We start from the raw sequence: 24547 nt of genomic DNA on the forward strand, positions 1-24547 counted from the left end.
TATTAAATATATTTTTTAAAAAGTAAAAACACCATCCACCTATATAATTCTTTTTTTTAATAATTATCCCTGTAATATATTTCGGGTACATTCATTCAATGCCCTTGAAAGGTGAAAAAAAAAAAACACTCTTTAAATTTATTTATTTTTGTTTTTTTTTAAAAAGCCCTGAGCTCACGGAAGAACATGAGCACATCCGCACGGAATCCTTTGCACCACTACCAGCAAAAAAGAAAAAAAGCACGAGCGACCAGACCAGACCACGAGGCACGAACTCCTAACTCACAAACTCAAAAATACCGTTGGCAGATCGCCGGAGCCACCACAACTCTTTCTCCGACACGGTGGTTCTGTTCACCGGAAACCACCCAACTCCTTAAATTATCTATTCTCATACATTAACTACTCCAGTCCAGGTCTGGCTCAACCTATTTTTTCATTTCCTTTTCATTTGTAGTCTTTGAAATTAAAGTGTACAGATGTTTTTCTTCTTTTTCTCTCAAGAAAAAGAATCTGAATTTCGGGTTTGAATTTTTTTGTGGTGATAAATTAGACTTATTGGAATGAGAGGAAAAGGGAATCAAAATCAAGAGGAGGAAGAGTACGAGGAAGATGAATTTGGTTCCAGAAAAGATGGGCCATCTTCAAATTTTACAATAGACAACACTAATTCTTGTAAAGGTGTGTTCTTTTTCACACTAGACTGTACTATATTAGATCCAGCTCTTTTTTTTTTATTCCTTTTCTACAAGGCTGTCACAGTTTATGTTCTTTCATTCCTTTCTTCGTGGTGTGATTTTGCATTTTTCTTAAAAAATTTCTGAAGTTTGGCATGGTGCAATTTCTCTTATTTGTTTGCTTCTCTTATCATAAATTTGGAGGCTTTTATGTTATTGGGTTGTTGAACGGTGTGTTTTTGAATGGGTTGTTGAGTTTTATTTATTTCTGTATTTTTATGATTTGGGATTTGGATTCGGAGGCAGATGGAAAGCATAGTGACAAGGCTAATGCAATAAGATCGAAACATTCTGTCACTGAGCAGAAAAGGAGGAGCAAGATAAACGAGAGGTTTGTTGATTTATTTTTGTGGATTGACTATTAGTGTGTGTGTGTGTGTATCAAAAAATCCGTAGCATTTGAATATGTATGCAATACAATTCTGATTTTTTCTGCTCACATGATTCTGTATGTTAGTCATGCCTGTCTTGCTGTTGTTTGAATCACCAGCTTTGTTTTTGCTCGCACTTTCATTTCAGTGAAGGGAGATATGAAAAATCAGTGGTATTCAGGGCTTTTTTTTCTTACACTAGTTTAGTCGATGAATTTAAAACTCAAGGATAATTCGATTTAACTTTGATGGAGCCCTAGAAAGAAGGGCAGTTTGAGCTAACTTTCTTTCCAGTGATTTTGCAAAATGGTTAGGGAATTAAGTCAATGCATTACATTATGCAATTGAGCTGGGTTGAATCTCTTCACTTGCTAACTGTTATTTTCAAGTCTTGAAGACACCAGTTTCCAGCACGATACTTATTTTGCAGCCAAATTATCCTCCCGTGTAATTTTGGTGGTTTTTGTTAACTAAAATTTTGAACTTTGACTAGAAGTGGTTTCAGATAAGGTACCAACTGATCGACACTATTCAGGATTGCTGACCCATACGTTCAAACGTGTACCCTTTTTTATCAGCTTTTGGTCATGTTGCAGTAATACCAAATATAAGCACACTTATATAGTGTGCTATGATCTTAATACTGATTGTGAGGCTTTCAATTTTTTATGCGTGTCTGCTGGCAAGGCCATCTTTCATTATCGTGGATACAGGTATCTCAACAAATGGTCACAATTCAAGCGATGAAACTTTTTACTAGAAATATAAATCTTAGATGTCGCTTTACCATAAAATAAAGGATGCATTTGATTAAACATTCAGGTTATCAGTCAAAATTTCATTTTCTCGTGAACTGTAAAAATGGGATATAGCTTTATGAACCAGAGTCTTTTTCTTTCAGATTTCAGATATTGAGAGATCTCATTCCTCATAGTGATCAAAAGAGAGATACAGCATCATTTTTATTAGAGGTACACAACAAGCGACTCATACTAGCGCATACTGCTCAATTCAGTAGACAAGATTTCCATTCAAATTTGTTGACTACATATTAATGCTCCTTTGCAGGTCATTGAATATGTCCAGTATTTACAGGAGAAGGTGCAAAAGTATGAGGGTCCATATCCCGGATGGAGCCCTGAGCCAGCAAAGTTGATGCCATGGGTAAGCTTTAATGCCTGTTTATGTTGTATACTTGTGACCTTCATCCATGTATATCGGCATTAGTTAATGCCTATTTGCAGGTGTTGACATATCCACCTGTGATATTCTGCTACACTCTTCAAGTGAATTGGTGCCATGGTTTTATGACTTGAGAGAAAATTTGAAACTGATGATAAGATTTATTAAGGATGTGCTCAAGCATCCAACTTGTCTGTTATGATGCTTAACCCAACAAGTGCAGTGTGGTTGTTGTGTCTCTTCATGTTCTATATTATATATCTGAGGCAGGAAGAATGTTCATCTAGACAACAATTAACAATAAGAAATCTTCATGATATACTGAAAAAAAGAAAAGAAATCTGAGATGAACATTCGTAATCAAGTAATTGAAAATTGACGTTTTCTTCTCAAGTCTCAGAATGTCAACCCTGTTACCAGACTGTGGTTCTGTTTATGTTTGACTCAAATCCTGTTTCCTATGGATTAATTAACATAATACAATTTTCATAAAATTGTCTAAGGTAAAATTTGTAGTGGGGTAACTTCTTTGATATGCCTTTACTAAATTTGCTTAAAGCTTTTGGTTTTTTGACTCGTCAAAGTTGAGCAACAATCAGTGGTGTTTAGATTTGGGGCTCATTCTTTTTGACAGTGAGCCCTTTCTCTTTAGACCTGTTCCCTTGTGTTATTATTTTGTTCTAATTATACAGAGGGGTCTTGCTTCTGGACCTCCTTAAAATTACTTGCATTTTGGTTTTTGTGTTAATTGCTTTTCAAGGTCTGGTTGAGAAGTGGTATTAATTGCTTCTATTGAAAATTTGCTGGTGGTGGAGAGAAATTGTGGATGCTTTTGAATATGGTACCTTTTTTTACACTTGGAAATTCTCAGCACAACTCACTAGATCGTCTTGAAACAGAGAAACAGCCACTGGCGCCTTCAAAGTTTTGTTGGTCACCCTCAAGCTACTAAAAATGGTTCTGGTCTAGGGGCAGCATTTCCAGGGAAACTTGATGAGAATAACATTACTCTCGCCCCAGCCATGCTTCCAAGCACTCCAAATCTAATAGAATCTGACCATGTCACCTGCAAAGTGTTGGAGCATCAACCTGAGCTAGCAAACGCTCTTCCCATGCCTGCTCCTGCTCGAAGTGATGGACTAGTTGCACCTCCCCTTGAGCAACCAGTCTCTGATGCTCAATCAGCTGAGTGCCCCATCACCAGTGAAATGTTGAACCAGCAGGAGCTGGCAATCGAAGCAGGGACTATCAGTATCTCCAGTGTTTACTCTCAAGAGTGCGTGTGATCTTTTTAAAATTTTTGAAGTCCTGGGTGTTTGGTTATAAGCTGGACATTGATATGGAATTTTGTGCAAACCAGGTTGCTGAATACCCTTACGCAAGCATTGCAGAGTGCCAGTGTAGATCTGTCACAGGCCAACATCTCAGTTCAGATTGATCTTGGAAAACGGGCAAATAAAGGGCTGGCCTCTGGAACATCAACATCTAAGGTACGAGGCTGGTAATTTAAAGTGGCCAATAAGCAATAGGTCTTGTTATGTAAGTAGTTATAAACTATTAAATATTATGATTATGCCTGATCTAGCCAGTTTTGTGTGCCTTCCATTGCTTTCTAGGATCCCCAGGATTGCAATCAAGTGATGACCCACCTTAGGGATGCAAGTGAAGGAGAGGACTCGGATCAAGCTCAAAAACGGCTAAAGACATAAGACCAGCATGGGATTTATCAAGTTTGCGCTGGGGATATCTTTTTTGCTCCCGATATCAACCCTCGGGTTATTGTACATGCTGTGCTTTTGGTTTCTCAGATTCTTAAATAGTTCTTGGAATCATGTTAAGAGCTGTCACCTTAGATTATATGTTTCTGCTCAGATCTGTGGTCGTTTGATGCGCCGTGGCCATATCGTGGTTGTAACGTACATATTGACTAAATAGATATGTAATGGAGCATTTTGGGGGCCGGTGGAGAATAGGCAGGTCTGTGTGTGTCAGACGCAAATTTTAATAATGATGAGCATGATTATGAGTTAGATTCAGCCTCGTTTCTGATCAACAATGAACATTTCCATTGTTAAAATCCAAAATAGAGCCTGGATTTAAGTTTTAGCACATTATTTTCACAAGTTGTGGACTCCAGGGACATGCTTGCTAACACACCAAGGATTGCCTGGTTTCGATAAAATAGCACTTGCACATCAAAGGAAAAACAAAAATGATCTCATCGTTCGTCTGCTATGAGTGAACGAACAATTTCAATAATAATAATAAATACATATTTTAAACCACTGATTTCCTCCTAGCACCAAAAAATACTGATATTTTATGGTTGTAAAACCACCCTTTTCTTTTCTCCCTCGTGTGCGTAGCACTGTCACGTTACTGTGTGGTAAACCTGCTCAATGAACAATTTTTTTCTTCTTTTTTTGGAAAAGTTATTAAATGTACCCTTCAATATTACATGTTTTCAATCATATCTTTGTATAAGAAAAACCACTCAATTCATAATAATTAATTTATCTATATTGTATATTATTTAATAAAGCCCTCCGTCAATTCTTTTTGTTAAAATTAATGACAGCACAAGATACTTAATCATGGAGCAATGATTTAATCTATCTAGCACCCGATCTTGAGAACAATAAATCGCATAACCAAGTCCATGCTTATATATCATTCATTTACGCAGTACAGGTGTATAACTGAGAAAAGGTTGCTTTGATAGGTATCCTCTGTTTTTTTACGTCATAAACGATCGTTATCCGCTGAGCTTGATAGATGTCAATACAGGATGGAGAAAGTGTTTTATATGAATACGGAGAGCGTACCGAAATACTCGAGGTTTATCATAGTTCAAATTTTTTTGATATTTTACAGCATCTATAGGCCTACAGTCCAAAATACGACGAGGGATGCCACCTGGTTGTTGGATATTTGTTTTTCATAACGACTCCTGGAAAGAATGTCGTATGATGCTTCGACTGTTTGTAGCAGACACGACCCTTTCTATGTGCTGGCCTGGAATCTTCTTGCTGGTTTCCCCGTTTCCCCGATATGCATGAGCTGTCTTCATTATAAAGGAGAAAGCATCCCATGTAAGTCCTCCAATCTGGTACGATAGATCAAACAGTTGTGTGTTCTAAGTGCCACATATATATCACTTTCGGATCATTAATTGTCTAAATGGAAGCAATCTCTAAGTGAGCATGTGTGATCATACAGTAATTCTGCAGACTGTTCTACAAAAAATTCTTGTAAAAAACAGACCAGCACGTCTTGATAATTCGAGTGGAGAAAGAAAAAGATCTATGACTGGACGATTGAAACATACAACCGATGACCTTCAACAGCTGTTTTCATGTTCTCTTCTCTAGTACAGCTGGAACAAATTTCATCATCGAAGTACAGAAACAGAAACAGAAACTGAAAAGGAAAAAAGCATCTAATTTAAAACCATGAACTAATTAAGAATCGTCTAGAAACATTTACCTTTTGTATTGACCAGTCATCCGCAAGGTGGGAAAACGAGTGCTGGAAGTAGGATTGCAACATAGAAATCATGCTTTACAGGCAGTCAAGCAGCACCTTTCTGTTAATTTCAGAAAGCAGCTCTGCGACAAGCTTATCTTATTTATTACCATTCACATTTCCTATAGTTTTCATCAGAAAAGCATAATCATAAGCTGTTTCTTCGCACTGACTATAGCAACCGCCTTCACCAAAATGCCCTCCAGTCATATTTGTTTTCAGAATGACTGAACGAGAACAATGAGAACATGCAATGTCTCGTGTTCTGGCCACCCATTTGGCAGCTTCCCAAACTCCAACCCTGGGAAACGAGCACTAAACACTTAGTTAATGGATAGAACACACATATGCAGGTCTATTTATGAATATGAGTAAATGAGTAGAAATTAAAGATCAACAGTCGTGATTATCAATTAAGAAAGTTCAAGATATGAATTTGCCTTGAGTCATGAAAGGATGCAGTTACAAGCATTGATGGAAGGCAAGCATCACGAGGAATGTTATCATAAGGAGAATAACTTAAAATGGATTCAAACTGCGACTGTATCTGAGGATTCCCAAATTCTTCGTAGTCCAGCAAGGTGAGAGGCAAACTTGGATCCAGCAACGTGTTGCATGCATCAAGAAATGGAACCTGATAGAAATGTTAGCCAACTATCAGTGCCACTGTATCGATGATGAATGTTAACAAGAACCAAAATGCCCCTCTAAAACCCCAAATGGTTTTTAATAGTATTTTTTCTACATATCCATTCAATGAGGGCTAACCTTCAAAATGGCTGCACGAAATAAATTTGGGTTCATATTGATAGCTGCCCCAACAAGAAGACCCCCTGCACTAAATCCAATGGCACCTAGCCGATCTCTATGAACATAGCCCTCAGAAACTAGGTAGTTGCCGCATGATATGAAGTCATATATTGAATTGCATTTGTTCAACCCACTGCCGTATTTATGCCACAAAGAATGACCGCCGCCACCCCTGCCCATGCAGTACATGTCAATTCTTCAAATATGACAGATGGAAATTTTATCAAGCATCGCCATGTAATCTTTTTTTCATTTAAGAAGGAAATTATCAGATACAATTTGATCCAATCTTGGAAGCAAAATGGTTGCCCAATTTTTTAACAAGGACCAACATCATGTCATCAATAAAGAAATCTTCACGTACATGTACCACTAGGTCTTGGAAAAATAATATTCTTTGTAAATAGAATATGAATGCAAACAGTTATATGAAAGTTGACATCTAACTAACGTGTAGCATGTTTACTTTAATCTTACGCCTAAACTAACTCTAGTTAATTTCCATTCAAAAGGTGACTTTGTGATCAATGAGAAATAAAATAAACTTCACAAAACAAACCTCACATCAGCAAAGGCCAGCACCCAACCACGATCAAGTAAACTCAGGCGGTCTGAGCACCAGCTTTTATCTAGAACTTCTCCATATGCTCCATAGCCCTCTAATAGTCCAGGAGATTGACCCCTCTGCCAGGCTTTTCGGGAGTACAAAATGGTCAGAGGAACCCTGACACCATCATGGGAAATGACTTCCTTTGTTTTGCAGCAATATGCACCAGAAAAGTCTTTCCATCTTTGCAATTCAATATTCAAGTTATTTTTGTCCTTATCGTTTAGTGGGTCAAGATGTTCAGAAGTATCTAGCTCGTAAGCCAGTGAGCATGATCCACAATCACCAGGAATATCTCTTACTTTCTCTTGTTGCACAATCGAAAATACCCGTTCTGACATGTTATAGTCAACAACCACACCAGGCATCTGCATATTTTGAAAGAAATGCTAGAAGAGTTACAGAGTACCCTTTTCTTATCGTACCCCTTTCTTTTCCTTTTAAAAATAAAAATAAAAGTAGGGACAAACTTAAGAGGTATAAAGCACTGTCATAACAAAAGAATATGACACTGTCCAAAGAATAGAACAAAGAAGAAAAAGAAAACTGAATCGCAACTCAAGACTTTCTGATCCCATTGGATTGCAGCTAAAGTAACTCTTCTGAACACCACTGTAGGTCTACTATATATAAGCACAGGTCTACCAAGTAGGATACCAGTAAATCATAATGAATCAGTTTAATTCCTCCATCTCAGATTTTAAGAAACTTACATCCATCCAATAAAATTACCCAATCTAACAACTATGGCCTTGTAATAGTTTCTGGAATGTTACTCAATCCAACCCACAAGGGTTAGCACAAAGGCATAAGATTTGGCCTAAGATACAGGAGGTCTTGAATTCAAGTCCTACCTTTGGATAGCTTGTACTTTCTAATTCTGTGGTATACTAGGCACGCGGTATCTTCATAAAGTGGGAAAAAAGAAGAAAAAGTAGCCCTCATCGACCCTAGAAATGACATGACTTGCTACCGCTAATTTCAAGCCTTGGAGAACCAGTAGTGGTGGCCCAAAGGGACCACAAATGCCCCACAACTTGTACATATAGATATAAGAAAATAGTTTCTGGAATGCATGTTGATAAGGGCCAGTAACTGGGCAGTGGAAAATATTCTTCTGGTTCTGAGATAAAAATACTTGACATAACAAGAGAGAGGCATTAAGCTATAAAGCATCACATGTTAATAACTTCAACATGTGTAATTAAGCTTGATAGAATTTATACCACTGGAGATGACAGCACCACACGGTATACTGGGTTCATGAAGTCATGGTTTGATCCTGGAACGATGTTACATTGACTTGAGGGCAGGGGAAAAAACCATGGATCAAGATTCTCAATCTCTAACTGATTCTGCAAAACAACTAGGGATAATTGGCAAATGGACATGTAAAAGTCTTTCTTTCTGTGAGAAAAAAAGTGTATTTAGCATCCATTCCACCATCAAAAGTAACAATTCAAACCAGCTCACCACAAGGAAAAACTATGCTGAAGGTATATAATATAAGATTGTATGTGGTATCTGCCAAATTTTGCTGATTTCTAACAGAAAACAGCAACATTGTTAAAGATCTCAAGACAATGGTTACTCTTACAGCAAATCCCGATATTCCTCAGATTGCATAAAAACACGTGCATAAAGAATTTGCAAAAGTTTCAAGCAGTAGCCCTTCCCCGTTAGCTAAAATATCATGAAACATCCTCCCCATTGCTACTTTTTTTTTTTTAATATAAACAGCCATTCACTTCCTGCCTATAGATGCTGAAACACAATAACTGTATGTGAGAAACAAAGGATTGATGACATACTTGTTCATTAACAATCCCTTCTCTTTTTTTTTTTTTATAACAAAAGTAACATTTATTTCTGTGTTTTGAAGCCAAAAAAATAAAATTGAAAAGCTCTAACAACATGACTAATGGCATTGGTGATCCTCTAGACCAATCTGGATTTAATAGTGCAAAAAAAACGAAATATGAATTATAGCACAATAAATACAAAGCAAATAGAAACCCAAAAAAAATTCCATTTGAGAACTCCCTGGTAAGTCAGAATTTGATAAAAGTAGAAATTTATGTACCACACTGTTAAACTGGATAGGCAAATTGACGGAACATAATGCAGGAAAGCTCTTCTTATTGACAAAGAGGACCAAATGTCCATTAAAAATGTCCATGTCTTGAAAGCTCATATCTTCACTTGGCAGGATGATATTCTGTAAGATAACATTACTATGTGAAATAATAGTGATAAAAGGAAGAAAAAAAAGAGGAGCAATTCATTATTTGATAATTAAATGAGCCTGACCTGCCAATCAGAAGATTGTATATCTGCAACTTGGCATTGAGCCAAATAATAATTTCCATCTGACCGGTCCTCACTTTCACTTAAAGGAGCATTTGTAAGAATATAAAACACACCATAGTGATGTTCCAAAAAATATCGCACTCCAGAAACACGCTCGCGTACTCTTTGTAAACCATCCAGCGGGTTGGTTGCATCTATCACATAAACCTGTAAAATACAGAATAGGAAGTAAGACTCAACATGTCAGATGCAGAGATGAAGATATCATTGGAAAGAAATGCAAAATGAACTAAGTAAATTCCTTCCTCGGATGAAGTTCTTGAATTTGAGTTCACAGTGATAAACTTGCCATCTTTTGTGCTTGTTATATCCACACAAAAACTTGAATTACTTTCTGTAAATACTGGGACATCATCTATCTCATCTGATCCTAGTTTTGTGAAGAGAACCCTGAAAAAAAAGAAATTGTGAGAAAAAAAAATCCATTCCATGAGAAAAAAAGGTTCCAGGAAATATTAAAATAATTTGCCTGTAAGGTCGTTGATTCTCATCCGATACTGTGTAGAACAAAGTAGTACTATCTTGAGCCCATGCCAAACTAACAACCCCATCAACTTGTGATCGTGAAACAATATATCCATTGCTGAGGTCCTTAACTTGAAGTAAGAATTGTTCATTGCCAGTAATGTCAAGTGTGTATGCAAGAAACTTGTGATCTGGTGAAACCCGACATGTACCCACGTGCACATAACCTGCTATAGTAGACATATCGACATTAATCACTGATATGATGAAATGTAGAAGCTCTGTTATTAATCAATGCACAAATATTACTCTAACCCTAAGTAAATGTTTTGATTTACCAACAAATTCAAAGATTTAGTCAGTTTGCACAGTAAATCCATGCATGCACGCACATATAGACAGGGTTAACAGTCTGATGTAAGCGTCATGTGGCCTGCACATTTGGGACGCATCCACATAAGCACATAATCAACAATGCCAAATTCTGTTTCACTTATTGACCTGTTTTATTAGGATTTTTACAATTTAAAAGATACATTTCCCTCGGCCTTCTAAACAAAGAAAAAAAACAGGGAAGAAGAATGACCAAATGGAAGAGTTAACGATACATTTCCCTCTCTATAAAGCCATGATGGGATTAAGCTACACTGTCAAAATTTCCCCGGGAAAACGGGGGAAGAAAAGGAAGAGAGAAATATCCAACTCAAATGAAAGGGGAAAAAAAGAAGCTTGCCGTGTTGTTCAGCAATTTGGTTCCAGTCAAGCAAAACTTGCTCCGTCCCAAAATGTCCCTTGGCATAATTGAGAAGTGTCTTTAACAAACCACTTTCCTCAGTTTCCAACCTTCTACATAGAACTGGGTATTCCTTCCCTTCAGGAATGTACTGGTAGTACAACCTGCTCAAATGGAAAAATAAAATTACAGCAATTCACTCATTCACATAAAATTACAGGAAAGGTTCCCTCCAGATGAAATAAAAACACAAATGTGATGAAATTAACAGCATATGAACCATACCACCTGGACAAATTAATTTTTATCCCATAAGAAACCAAATTCACATATTTTTAATGCAAGGTTATAAAGTTAGTCATAACAGTTAAAAGGATAGGTGCAAAAGGGAAAAACCAGTGACCCCAGCGCTCAGGAGGAGTTGAAATCTGAGTAGGTAATCGATTTTTCATTTCCTCAAGCAAAGTCCTCTGCAGGTTTTGAGTGTCATCCATGAAAGCTTGAGCATAAGAGTTTTCTCGGTTGAGATAATCAACAAAGTCAGGGTCTTTAGCGTTTCTCATCCAATGATAAGGATCTTGCCACGTTTTGGTATGAGCAGAGATATTGAAAGGTCGTTTCTTTGGCACAGGAGGGGATTGAGAAGGCAATGGGAAAGTGGAGGTGGTGCAGTGAGAAGAGAGAGGGGAAGAGGGTATGATGGGAATTAAGTGAGAAGTGAGGGGGAGAAAGGAGGTTTTGAGTGAGGGTTTTGAGACCAGAAGAGAAAGAAGCGCCATGGAGTTTGGAGATCCTGCTGTGGACAAACTTCGGGCATCCCTTTGTGAAATCAATGAAAAGCTTTTAATGGTATAGGGGGGAAACTAAGAGAATGAAGCCCATATACAAGACTGGAGGCTTTGGCCCATAAGGAAAACGGGTTCCCTGCGTACCAAGTGAATTAAAAAAAAAAAATTGTTGAAAACATGGGATTGCAGCCTACGAGACTTGCAGCTTATTTAATGCAGAAAATAATATTTTTTTTCCATGCTCTGTCACGACTCACGATCCTTTTTCAAATTTTATTTTCATTCAATTACACTGTGTGTTTATAAGAAATGCAATGGTTAAAATTTGATAGAAAAAAAGTATTTCTTAAATGAAAATTGAATTTTCTTATTCATCTATTTTTTTTTACAATAATATGTTTTTGTATTAGCAATTTAGTCTATTGGATAAAATATAGTGACTCTTAAAAAATTATTCTTGTAAATTTTAGTTACTTGAATCAAGGAGGAAAAAATATATATTTATAATAAAGAATCAATTTCCTTGCTGCAAAAATATTTTTATATAAAAAACATTGTTTTTTATTAAAAAAAAGAACTTATTAGGATCGTGGAAGAAATTTTCAGCAATAATAAAAAAAACATATGAATTGATCATTTTCACACACATGTAGTAATAAGAATAAGTCTATAAAAATTATATTAAACTGTATAGTAATAAATAAAAATATTTATTTATTTTTTATTTAATATTAATGAGTAAATATTTTTAAAAATTATACATGTTAGGTTAATGTATATTTAATCATAACGTGATTATTAATATTATCATAAGAGCTCAACTATTTTTTAAAACTATGTCATGATTGGATAGTAATTTAAATATCATTTTAGTAATTTATTTAAATGAACTTATATTCTAAAATTGATTTTTTAAAAAAATTTATTATTCAATATTAAATTATAAATTAAACTTATTTATTAAACTCGGGTCTAAGATTTAACGGGTTATAAGTTTCAGACACCAACACAGGTTCAAGAGGTCCACTCATGCTTGCTTCCCCCACCCCCCACCCCTCCTTTTTTTTTCAAGATTATGTTTTTTCAATTTCACTCTTCAATATTTATTTAATTGGAGATCAAACTCTGTTATTTTTATTTTGTTTTGCTTTTTATAGAATTTTACATTAATTTAAAAAATAACTTAGGTTACCTTGATTTTTTTGATTTGTTGTTTTTTGTTGAATTTACATTAACAAATTTTAAAATTGATATTTTTATTTAATTTCATCATTCAATATTAGATTGATTGTAGATTAATTTTTTTTTTTCAGTTTCATTCTTAAAGGTTGGAATTTTATAAGATTAAGCTTCATAATTTTTTTTAATTTCCTTTTTATTTGTTCATCTCGATTCTATTACTTACACTGCAAGTTTAACAAGTTAATTTAAGTTATCTTGAGTTTTTTTTAAGGATTTATTTTAATTTAATATTTGCTACATTATATCTTTTAATATTTGAGTTTAGTAATATTTTAACATTTGAGTTTCGTAATATTTTAACGTGATCCTGGTGCTGGAACTTCATTGTTATTTCTTAATTCTTGTTTAATGTTAGTTACTGGATTGAACAAGGGCTAAGTGTATATGTATACTCATTTAAAAAATAAATAAGTCGGGGTTTTAAATAACTATTTAAGAAATAAATGGATACGATAATGTTTTGGAATGGTTCCTGGCAAATCCTAATAAATTTCTCAATTATCAAATAACCAAAATGATCAAATTTTCCCATTTTTCATGTACTCCACCAAATTAAAACTACAAAACATACGGGCCCACACAAATTGTTTTTTGTTTTTTACTTCATTATAGGTGTGTGTGGATGTATAACAGAAGAGAGAGTAGCTTGGTCATTTTGGTTTTACTACATTAACAAAAAGTTAGCAATTCCCTAACATTTTATCCATAATTTATTTATGATTTAATTCATACCCGTTAATTTGCGAGTACACCAATAAGGGGTCCTTTCCCGTTCTCCATGGGAGCTGCGTTTTGCTCTCCACAATCTCTTGAATGGCCGTCACTCTAGTCTACAGCAAGTAGGTGACGCCTTCTGGTGTCAGCCATGAGATGAGAATGAAGAGGATTCCATGGAGCACGGATATTCTATTCCCTTGAATCACTATTGCGCAGCATTTAGCTGGAGCGCTTTTCCCGAGAAATAAAGGAATTTGCACAGGATAACACCCCGAATACTTCAATATGTTTCCAAATTGAACTGAAAATTCTTGAATCAACTGTTCCAAGAAATAGAGTATACAAGGCAAGTCAACTTCCCCCAATCTTTTAGACAAACAGGCATCGTAACTTACCATTGAAACAAATGAAAGAACACACAGGATCTATAGCAAGTACTAATTTCCCAGCTACTATGCACCTCTTCAGAACCATGATTTTGAATATTGAGATACACCAGTCAGTGTTGCTTATGTATTCCTTTTACCGGTCCTTTTCCATTCTTTACAGGAGCTTCCTCTCCCCATCCATAATCTCTTTAATTATCATCAAGCTAATCTGTAGTGCCTGTCGCCTTCTTCAAATGCTTCTCGTCTTCAACATCCTGCAATGTCCATCGTCATTTACCAAACAACCGTATAATTTTGTACAGGTGCTCATTCTTTCTGACCTAATCAAGTAATTTGCAGAGCAGGCATGCTAACTGGAATAAAAGGTGCGAGCTCAAAGAATGCCATGACAGGAAGAGATTACAAAAAAAGAACTCATAAGATGAACTTACAGAATTGTCAATCTTGTCAAAATCATCATCGAAGCTCGCATCACCATCATCTGAAAGACAGTAAATAATTGAAAAACTGAAGGCAATGACAGAAGCAGAAGCGTTGGAGAAGATTAAAAAAACTGAATGTCATTCTATTCATGGATCCTTTTTCTATGAATTATGTTAAGCAAACATTCCTTTCCACATTCCACTTGCACCCATGCATTCACAAATCATGTCAAACAGGATGGCAGAGAAAGCATTCACCAAGAAAGGATCAGCCATTGATTAAGCACCTCAAAGTGTACGGGACATACCAGCAATAACAAAGGGTTTAACAGCATGATTATGAAGTCATGTTTCTTAAAGAGTATAATAAGCCACTAATATTAAAATTTAAATTCAAAGAGGTCCCCATGGATGTCTCTTTGACCTAAGAGGGTGTTTTAGGATTAAGATTCCAATATATGGCCCATTTCGCTTACGAGCACATTGATACATTCACGGGAAAACTCTCACAACCCATTGTACATTCACCATTGGTCCAAATAACTTACACAAATTAATAGAAAATCGGGGACCCTGATAGGAAAGTAGCCAGGGGAGCAGTGTGAATTCCAAAATGTAGACTCGGCTTGGTTTCTTCATCAAGACACCATGTCTACTGAAAAAGTATTCTATGTGTTGACTATCCTTCCATGCACGTTGTAAGCATCTCAAACAAGGTAGTTAACATAAAGAGTAGAGTGAATATGTTTTAAGTCACAATTGGAGTTAATGGTGTTGCAACCAACTTGTTCATAAACCTAAATGTTGAAAGAATGTACCTGGACCCCCATCGCTGTCTTCAAGATCTCCCAAAAGAAATGAGTCCAAGTCCTGCTCAACTGAGGATGTCTCAGTTTTCAGGTTCTTAGGCGTTGATTCTGATTTAGAAGAATTCTCCCCAACCACATAACTTTCCTTTGCCTTTTCATGCTGTATCTGCTCTTCTGCTTTGCGCTTAACCTCCTCCGTATACTGCTTCTCATACCTGAGTTTTAACCACGGAAAGCAAACACAGCAAAATAAGACCTATATTGTATTATTTTGTGAATCCCATGACCACCTCTGATAGACCTGCTAATTTGAACCTAAAAATTTTAGAAAATCAAATGCAAATAACCACTCCAGTCTTCCTGTTCCACTGATTCATGGATGAAATAAGCAAGTGGTTTCAATTTCCATATAAAGCATCAAAACTGCTGTAACTTCACAGTTCACATTAAATGCTATCTAGATGCGGCAATTATCTTCCATGCATAGCACATGCACCTATGATTAAGCGGCTTAAATTTTTATCTCCTGATCTTCCTAGCTCAAAGAAATGTAGCTTAATAAATCTTACCGAGATGATCAGTGTGGATTTTTTTTTCAATTCACATCTGACCATTAAGCATTCGTGATGGGAAACCCAAAAGCATAAACATCCTTTTTCAATCACTAATTAAACCAACAGGGAACTCCAAAAAGAAGAATAAATACATACGGCCCAACATGAGTGCTGACAAGAATGAAATAAATCCTCCAGAATCTCCCTTCTTTCATCACACGCGGACACAACTCATATCGCAACCTCGAAATTTGCTGTAAATACAGTTAAAACACACAGAATTATAATCTGATTTCAAACACAGAAAAAGAAAATCCAACATCTTTAAATTAAAATATGCAAAATTACCTTAACGGTGGTGAGAACAAGAGTAGCATGTCTCTCCTGCCATTCACTAAGATCCTTCCGTACATTTGACTCCGTTGTCTCCACGTCAGACGGCTCTCCTTCATCTACACCATCAAAATGAACAAAATTGTAATCCGATGAGTACAATTAACAAAAAAATCATATCACATTTTAAGAGATGTGAATTTACCTTCAACTGGAAAGTTCTGAAAAGTAATAGAAGTCAATCCTTTGACAAAATCTCTCAGATCATCAGTAACACCAAACTTCCGGAGCTCCGAATCGGAAACAACAGGGCCGGAAGAGGAGGAGGAGGAAGAGAAGGCATTGGTATTAACGATGGAGAGAGAGGACAGCTGAGGAGGGATGATATCGGAAATGGACTTGATTTGGATCTGATCGGCTTGTTTAAGAGCGGCGACTTTGAACTCGTCGGCTTTTTTGGAGGCTTCCAAGGCAAGTTCTTTGGATTTCTTGGCGGTTTCAGCGACTAAATCAGCGATCTTGTTGGAAGAAGTTGTTAGGGTTTGTGATTTCTTCGCTGCTTCTTCTGCGAATACCTTCGCTCTGTTCCATAAATCTTCCATTTTTCTGTGTTTTTTGTTGTGTTATAGACTCTCTTTTATTTTTCTGTTTTTACGTTTTATGATAAAAAATGCATGTGGTATAGATAGTTTGTTAACCACTCTAAGGCTGTGTTTGATTGCAGGAAAGTGCTTTTCTGATGTTTGACAAACAATAAGAAAAAAGTCAAAGGAAAGTAAATTCAGTCAATGAAAAATGAATTAGTGTTAACAAAGGAAAGTGAATTCCTTTCTTAAATAAAGGAAAACACTTTCCGACAGTGAGCAGAGGTGAAAAGCAACCATTTTTTCATGCCTTTTATTAACTGTTCATGTTAATTGCACTGTTCAATGAATAGTGCAATTAACATGAACAGTGTATTGCGTATATTGCTCACTAAAAAATAGTGAACAGTGCAGTTCTCTTGCACTGGATTTTTTTTTTTTAAGTGTGCTGTTTTTTTAATATTAAAAAAAAATAGTTTAGAGTGAATTTTATACCTTAATATTTTATCCAATTTTATTACATGCTAAAAATATTATTAAAAATTATAGTTTTTGTCGGATGTATTTCGTACGTAATGGAATTATAAATAGTTTTATGAAATAGTAAAAAAAATTTCACAAGCTTATTTCTCTATAATATGATATGATATATATAGTTATATTTTATAAAATAAGCTATGTATGAATATAGAATATAATAAAAAAAAATTCATCATTATACATTTTAGATTTCATTTTTTTTTATTGTAAGTGATTAAATATTTTATATTAAATATTATATATATATATATATATATTAGATAAATTTGAAAAAAAATTTAATTCATTAATAAATTATTTTCCAGTTCATTTTCCATAATACAACCAAACACTGGAAAGTGTTTTCCAGTTTGTTTTCCATAACACTACCAAACATCAGAAAATACTTTCCCGGAATTCACTTTCCAGGAATTCACTTTCCCCGGAATTCACTTTCCAAAAGGAATTCACTTTCCTGCAAACAAACGGAGCCTAAGATTAAAAAAAAAACTCAACGACGTTTTACTGTCGTTGGTGCTCTATTTTCCGGATTCAGATTTCCTTTCCAAAAACTGTTTTTTTTTTTAATCATTATTATTTATCGAAGTAAACTCCCCCTTGATATCAAAAATAATATTTCAGATATTTTTATAAATGAATAATTATAAACAAATCTTTTAAAATCTCATCATGTTTGTATTTTTTTATATATACTTTACACGGAGTTGCCACTTAATTTTCTCTAAAAAAATATTTGATTATTTACCAGATTATTATTATTTTATATTCAATGATTAAAGAATTCTATAATATTAATATTACAACTTTACTCACCAAATTGATATTACAATTTCATAAAAAAAAAATAAAAAAATAAAAACAAGCATCTGATCATTTATCAAAAACTTGCATGCAGGACGATACCACACTACAACTTCAAATACTTGCATGCACAACCATACTAATAATACAATTTTATCATCAAATTAAAACTTAATAATTAATAATTAACATTTCATCACTTGCTTGTAAAACAATGCCGCACAAAACTTTCATTCTCGTTGCTCTGCAAAATTAAAAAAAAAAAAAAAAACACCACAAGTTGCCATGGACTAGCTGGTTAAATAATTCAAACGAGTGAATTTGATTCCATTATTCCTTCCTCGTCTGCATTTGTTTTGTGTTTTCCTCGAAGTGGAATCCCTGTATGAACTAATTAATTCACTACATGGCATGCATCTCCCCATCTTATCTCTGTTTGGCTTTTCGTTCCAAATAATATTTCATCAAATTTTATTTTATTTTTTTGCTAAAATTGAATGTGGTTTGTACTTTTTAGATTATTTTGATATGTTGATGTTAAAAGTAATTTTTAAAAAATAAAAAAATATCAATGACATATATTTCAATACAAAAAATTATTTGAAAAACAACCGTTATGAAACTGTAAAACACGCGAGTAACCTTCCGTGTCAGAATAAATCGGATTCACGACATAAATCCATGACAGATCAGAAAGTTGTGGAGGTCGCGTAGCGACTGCAGTGTACGTGCCAGCAGAATTATAACAGGTGTCTTGCTACTAATACTGTCTCTGAGATTCAAGCAAAAAATTGCTGGTATATGGACTTTATCCTGTTTCTCTTTGCTATGATGTCAAATTAGAGAGACCCAATCACCTTAGGCATTCTCGTACATGGACTTTGTTTTATTTATTTATTTTAAGTTTATATAGATATCTGGATTAGTTAGCTAATATATCAATGAATATTTTTTAAAATTTTAAAGTTAATGGCGAAATAAATTTTTAATAACTATTAATATTAAAAATTTCAAAATTTAAATTTAAAACTATAAAATAAATAAATTTTTTTAATTTCAAACTTTTACCATTAACCATCTATTATATGGGTGTACTTGGACTTTATTGCTAATATCTTTCAACTGTGTTGTTGTTTCACAAGGGTAGCTGGTCCCTGTTGCTCGTCTTCTCCATTGTGAAATTTCTTTTTGAAAGAAGCATCAAACCGAGCTCCTTTAGTACTGTGCTTATTTATTTTTTATGGATGAAAATGCAATCTTGTCATTATGACATTCTAAACATTATTTTTAAGGTTACGGCAGAAGATGACGTGTATGTTTGGAATGCCATTTTTTAAAAAAAATACTTTTTTATTTTTTAAAATTGTTTCAATATTTTAATATTAAAAATATTTTTTAAAAGATAAAAAATATTTCTTAAAAAATAACTGCTATTATGTCTACAAATACTCTTATTTGAACTAAGTTCCTTGATATCACGTGCTTTGAAGTCTGTACATCGGTTATATAGCATACAGATGAACATCAGATGCAAAATTATTTCACTCATGTACCTTTTAGCTACCAGTTCACTGAAATTCTTTGTGTGTGTGAATAATGAGACCGTTTGATGTTTTCACTCTTGAAAACAAGTTCTTTCGTTTTATGACGTGGTTCGACTGTAGAGGGTAAGACCTAGTTTGTTTTCATATGGGCCTTTCTTATCCGAGCGGGTCATTTTCCGTGGGAGACCGTAAAGGCCCAGAACATGTGGGCCTGAAGTGAATTAATATATATGTGCCTGCCCAAGATATTTTAATTAATTTCTTAAAAAAACCAAAATCGTGTTCTTGTAGAACTTAAAGTTAGTTTTAGAATTAAAAATAGAAAAGCCTCATAAAACGTCTGACACTGTACAATAACACAATAAATATAATTAAGAATACAAGAAACATATTAAAAAACTAATCAATTATATAAAATATAAATCGAACCATTTATCCCCATAGCTTACCAAAATCTTCTGGCATTGGTTTGTATTTGGCTCATGCCTTATTGTTTCTCCATAATATTTTTTTTTTGTCTTCATGAAAGAATGAATGCCAATCTTTTCACTCGAGGAAGATTGGATTCATGGATTGTAATTGTTATCAGACCTTTTCCTTCTGGGCTGTCTCAACATTATGCACACACAGATTATTTCTAGATAGATATTTTGACCTTTTATGATGAACAAGTAGTTCAAAATAATCGACAACCAGGTCACACATTCGAACCATATTTAAACTTTCAATTTCAAAGACGCATTTCAATCTTTTAAAAGCATATTTGTTTTTACAATTTTAAAAAAATTAATCTTTTTAAATTTTTTTGCTTCAAATTAGTTTTTTATATATTAAAAATGTTTTGATGGATTAATATCAATTTTTTTTAAAAAATAATAATTTAAAATATTTTCCAGGTAAAAAACTTCAATAAACAACCGCCATAAGCAATCCAAGTAATCCCCGGAGTAAACATGCCAAGCCTAATTAGGGTGGGTTAATTTACCGAGGATAGCATATAGTCAGCCACTTATTCCAACAACAAGACTTGTTTACCATTAACGAGAATAATGTGATGTTGGAATTCTAATTACATGGCCGAGTAGAGAATTAATATTATAGAAGGCGGTTTGCTTGTTACTCGCGAGAGAGCATGTTACTCGATATTGGGGTTGGTAACCCAATTTTGACCGCTACGAGAACAAATAAAAATATAAAAAAAATAAATTCGACACGCTAGTACGGTCGTCCTAGTTTGCTACAAATCTTAGGGTTTTGCTCCGTAATGTCGGCCATAATACACAAATAACAACAAAAACACATTCCTCCTTCCGGTAATTACAATAACATTACTTTTTAACCAAAAATTTACGTACTCCTAGCTTAGCTACTCAAAAAGCTTCTTCTTCTAACCATACTACTGAAATTAAACCAGCAATTTCATCGACGCCGCCGGGCCCCCGCTCCATGTTTTATGGACCAACCGGCAAGGATTTGTTATGTATTGGGCGTCTTCTTCTAACTTGCGTATAATCCATCGTAAAAAAATGGGACGTGTCGGTCCCCTCGACCCATTCACGCCATGTCCCGGCTGGTCTGCCTCCATGCACCCCATTTTGTTCCTTATGGTATGCTTTGCCTGGACATGATATCACATTTATTTATTAATTAATTAATTAATGGAACATAGCGAACCTCTAGATTTGTCATTGTTTGATTGGAAAAACATTCGAGTAGAATATGTAGTTAAAAAAATAACAAAGAGCAAAACTACCTACTATCTGGAAGAAGTGGTCATAAGGGGTCAATTTGGAAGTTGAAAGGGAAGCAAATCGCCTGATTTTATTCATAATATACATCATCCACTACTATACAGTGTTATTGGCATGATAATGCTAGTTGGTTTAATTAATTAATTAGAGATCAGGGCGAAGACAATCCCTTCGTTCATTCTTCTTACAAGAAGCCTAACTGTTCAATAGTACTAATTAAGGACTGTTTGTCTCTCCTAGTTAATTAGAACATGCTATTAATTACTTGGTACGACTAGCGTGCAGTGTTAGCTAATAGCTGCGATTCTGGGGATGAGAAGCTAGACAAGCAATGACTTGAATTTATAGAAAACCTATGAAGAACCCTTGCAATTTCTCTCTCTCTCCGCAGAAGTGTATGATCTACTGCCCACCTAGAGTGCATATGCCTTTATCTAGGATGTGGTGTATCTGATGAGAGTTAACGCCTTAAAACAAGCACTAGCTACTTGATGCTCCTAATATATGGGTGGTTTTTTTTTCAGAATTTACCTGCAGGAGCATTGTCTCCCTTCTGCTTATTAAGTGAAGTGGAGCTCCGAGCTGCATAACTTTTAACCTGTTTTTAAGAAGGTTTGAGGATAATAAAATCAGTAACTTGCAAGTGTGCAACAAGGTAAATTAACAAGTAGTGACGCGAGAACAATCAGTTGTTGTTCGTTGTGGATACATACAGCTACTTCCTGATCAAGGAGTACTCTGAGTTTTCTTGGCAGTACTGTGGGGACAGAGAGCTTGATTCTATCATCGGCGGCGGCTGCTCACAATGACATATATAATAATATTAAGAACGTGACCATGATCATTTGAGATAGCAGTACAGAAGCAGAGATTTTGTTTACTTGATTACGTACCATGTTGCTGCGATGATTGCTTCTCATGGATTTCCATAGCAGCAGAAGGTGTAGTAAGAAGAATAGAGAGACAAATGCATAGAGCAGTGACGATGGCCACAAGGTCCATATTTTTTATAGCTGAAGTGATTTTTGCATGAAGACTTTCTCTAGTGAGGGATGGAATTTATAGTATCACAAGGGCTAGTAGCTCTAGCTTATATATATCAAACCAGGGAAGCAAGTCACAGACATACACAAAGCACAAAATGAAGAGTTCCAAAAACAACTGCTTTGAAAATCATATATTTTCACTTCCATAATTTTGGTTGGTTTTGTCATGACCTAGTATTGTAGGGGCCCACAGGCTTTCTGTGTTATAACCATGGTAACACTCAACCCCACACTGAAACAGGTATGTATCTGTTGTGAATAAACAACTGCTCAATCTTTCTTTGCCTAATCAATAGAGAGAAAATAATATCTGAATTCCTCTCTCGTTCTTAGCTGAAAAGATGCTATTTCCAGCTCATATATCATTGAATCATGCAATGTTAAAACCTGTGCCGTGGTCACCTGGCTAAAAACTCAGTTATTATTAGATTTTTAAGTCAATTTAATTATTTTTATTTTAAAAATAAAACGATGATGTTTTAGAAATAATAATAATAAAAAAAAATTCCTTGACCCAGTTTGTCACTTCAAATTAAAATCCCAAAAGTCAAGCTACAGGAAGAACATTCTAGAAAAAATGTTTTAAGAGTTTGACTTTTGGGATATTTTTTAGAGTTTGTAAGAATACTTTTTAAACGAAAATATTTTAGAATATTTTTTTATATTTACATATTAAAATCATAAAAAAATCTAAAATAATATCAATTTAATATTTTTCTAATAAAAAATAGTTTGAAAGGTATTTTAAAAAGTAGATCAAATAAAAAAATAAAACAAATACATCCCGAGTATTAGTTGCATTTGTGGAGTCGATATCCCACCATATATAGGAATGTGAGAGATCTTGGGCGTATAAACACACTTGAATAGCCAGCTGCAACAACCTGAAGTTTAAGCTTTTCGGCCATGAATAAGGAAGAGATCTTGTTTATCGGGATATGTGCATGGATCAAGCCCTTTAATTATAACCTCTGAAGACGGAGCCACCCCTTGAAAAAAAAAAAAAATTGAATAAGACGCTAGTTCCAGGAAAGAATGTTGCTTTCTAGAGGATGCTCTTGCTACATGAATGAAGCCATTGCGAGCTACAAACCCCATGATCATAATTTTCCGAATGAGGGATTTGTTTTTGGATAATTAGATAAATTTAAAATATTCATCAAGCCCGATATGAAAATCGATTCATCAAATTTAACCCTCTATATATATATATATATATTATTTTTTGTATTAATTAAATAATAAGAACCTGACTAGAAATGTTTAAGTTTTTTATTAAATTATTATTTTAAAATGAAAATATAATAAAAATCCAATCCAAGAATACTAGCTGAAATCCCAGTACCTGCGCCCTCAGTCGAAAACCACATCATAATGCGTGAATTGAATCAAATACGCAGATTTCCGTTTTTCAAAGACAGTGCACGTGCCTATGTAGTCGATCCATGAAAACTTTATTTTTCTTGTTTAATTTTTTATTTATTTAAGTCATTAATAAGGTATACCACAAATAATCAAAATAAAAATGAGAGGAGGTGATTAAATAAATGAAGAACAGTAAATGTAGTGTATATATAAAAAAAAGAATATGAAGGATCATTGCACGATTTGCCAGGATACGTACAGGAGTATGGAAACCAACGGAAATAATTCGAAGTTCAAAAGTGTTAAATGTACATTGTGATGAGGAAAAATTAATTAGCAAGGATATTACGCAATAATGTCTACTTACAAGTTATGATGTTCGGAACATTATTTTAAGACGAAGTATCGATAAGTTTATTCCTTGTCAAAGAAGTTATAGCAATAAAGGTGTAATCTAAAAGGGTTGGGTTTTTTTTTTTTTAATAGTTACTTTTTAAATTATTTATTTTTGAAAATGTATTTAGATAATAATTTTTTTAAAAAAATCTATTTTTAACATTAATAAATCAAAACAATCTAAAAACACAAAAAAATTAAATTATTTTAAAATTCTGGTTGAAACGTTGTCCAAACAAACACTTAATCTTTGTTTGTTTATGTAATTAGATCTATATTTTGCTTCAATTATAAATTAAAAAATATTTATCTCATTAATGCATAATATAATTTTGCATAAATTCAGCTAAAAACTCTCCTTTAAAACCTTGGTTGTATTAAAAAAAAAAAACTATAATTTATAGTTTTTCTTGTGCTAATAATTGAGCTGTTTTTTAAAGTATTTTTTAAAATTATTTTTTATTAG

The 24547-nt window shown here is 34.2% G+C and overlaps 3 protein-coding genes and 1 non-coding gene across 4 annotated transcripts; 1 reads left to right on the forward strand and 3 right to left on the reverse strand.

Annotated features, from left to right (window-relative positions):
• Positions 1-234: 234 nt before the first annotated feature.
• LOC118046834 (transcription factor BIM2) lies at positions 235-4320 on the forward strand. Its single transcript, XM_035055897.2, has 8 exons — positions 235-416; positions 554-681; positions 984-1068; positions 2010-2079; positions 2177-2272; positions 3190-3566; positions 3651-3780; positions 3907-4320. Exons 2-8 carry the CDS (start codon positions 564-566, stop codon positions 3997-3999), a joined length of 969 nt encoding a protein of 322 aa, XP_034911788.1. The 5' UTR covers positions 235-416; positions 554-563; the 3' UTR covers positions 4000-4320.
• Positions 4321-5068: 748 nt separating this feature from the next.
• Positions 5069-11632, reverse strand: LOC118046672 (uncharacterized). Its single transcript, XM_073411942.1, has 12 exons — positions 11197-11632; positions 10801-10964; positions 10072-10294; positions 9847-9992; positions 9543-9748; positions 9316-9450; positions 8459-8587; positions 7185-7600; positions 6584-6797; positions 6256-6449; positions 5777-6116; positions 5069-5396 (listed from the first exon to the last, which is right to left on the reverse strand). The coding sequence occupies exons 1-11, from the start codon at positions 11577-11579 to the stop codon at positions 5915-5917; spliced, it is 2412 nt and encodes an 803-aa protein (XP_073268043.1). The 5' UTR covers positions 11580-11632; the 3' UTR covers positions 5069-5396; positions 5777-5914.
• Positions 11633-13823: 2191 nt separating this feature from the next.
• Positions 13824-16726, reverse strand: LOC118046883 (uncharacterized). Its single transcript, XM_035055969.2, has 6 exons — positions 16260-16726; positions 16070-16173; positions 15878-15975; positions 15177-15382; positions 14368-14417; positions 13824-14190 (listed from the first exon to the last, which is right to left on the reverse strand). Exons 1-6 carry the CDS (start codon positions 16654-16656, stop codon positions 14140-14142), a joined length of 906 nt encoding a protein of 301 aa, XP_034911860.1. The 5' UTR covers positions 16657-16726; the 3' UTR covers positions 13824-14139.
• A 5084-nt stretch (positions 16727-21810) lies between these two features.
• Positions 21811-22352, reverse strand: LOC118046919 (uncharacterized). Its single transcript, XR_012170912.1, has 3 exons — positions 22168-22352; positions 21988-22070; positions 21811-21872 (listed from the first exon to the last, which is right to left on the reverse strand). It is a non-coding gene; the product is annotated as an uncharacterized protein (transcript).
• Positions 22353-24547: the final 2195 nt, after the last annotated feature.

This window comes from Populus alba, chromosome 10 (genome assembly GCF_005239225.2).
Source record: "Populus alba chromosome 10, ASM523922v2, whole genome shotgun sequence".
Lineage (NCBI taxonomy): Eukaryota > Viridiplantae > Streptophyta > Magnoliopsida > Malpighiales > Salicaceae > Populus > Populus alba.

What these genes read in the sequence shown, in the direction of transcription:
- LOC118046834 (XM_035055897.2), top strand. Translation starts at nt 564, where the DNA reads ATGAGAGGAAAAGGGAATCAAAATCAAGAGGAGGAAGAGTACGAGGAA. An exon ending in CAACACTAATTCTTGTAAAG is followed by an intron (nt 682 to 983) that starts GTGTGTTCTTTT and finishes ATTCGGAGGCAG; the next exon opens with ATGGAAAGCATAGTGACAAG. An exon ending in CAGCATCATTTTTATTAGAG is followed by an intron (nt 2,080 to 2,176) that starts GTACACAACAAG and finishes GCTCCTTTGCAG; the next exon opens with GTCATTGAATATGTCCAGTA.
- LOC118046672 (XM_073411942.1), bottom strand. Translation starts at nt 11,579, where the DNA reads ATGGCGCTTCTTTCTCTTCTGGTCTCAAAACCCTCACTCAAAACCTCC. An exon ending in TGGTGCTGTCATCTCCAGTG is followed by an intron (nt 7,601 to 8,458) that starts GTATAAATTCTA and finishes CAAAATATGCAG; the next exon opens with ATGCCTGGTGTGGTTGTTGA. An exon ending in TTCGTGCAGCCATTTTGAAG is followed by an intron (nt 6,450 to 6,583) that starts GTTAGCCCTCAT and finishes CATTTCTATCAG; the next exon opens with GTTCCATTTCTTGATGCATG.
- LOC118046883 (XM_035055969.2), bottom strand. Translation starts at nt 16,656, where the DNA reads ATGGAAGATTTATGGAACAGAGCGAAGGTATTCGCAGAAGAAGCAGCG. An exon ending in GTCAGCACTCATGTTGGGCC is followed by an intron (nt 15,383 to 15,877) that starts GTATGTATTTAT and finishes GTTAAAACTCAG; the next exon opens with GTATGAGAAGCAGTATACGG. An exon ending in TTGACAAGATTGACAATTCT is followed by an intron (nt 14,191 to 14,367) that starts GTAAGTTCATCT and finishes TGGACATTGCAG; the next exon opens with GATGTTGAAGACGAGAAGCA.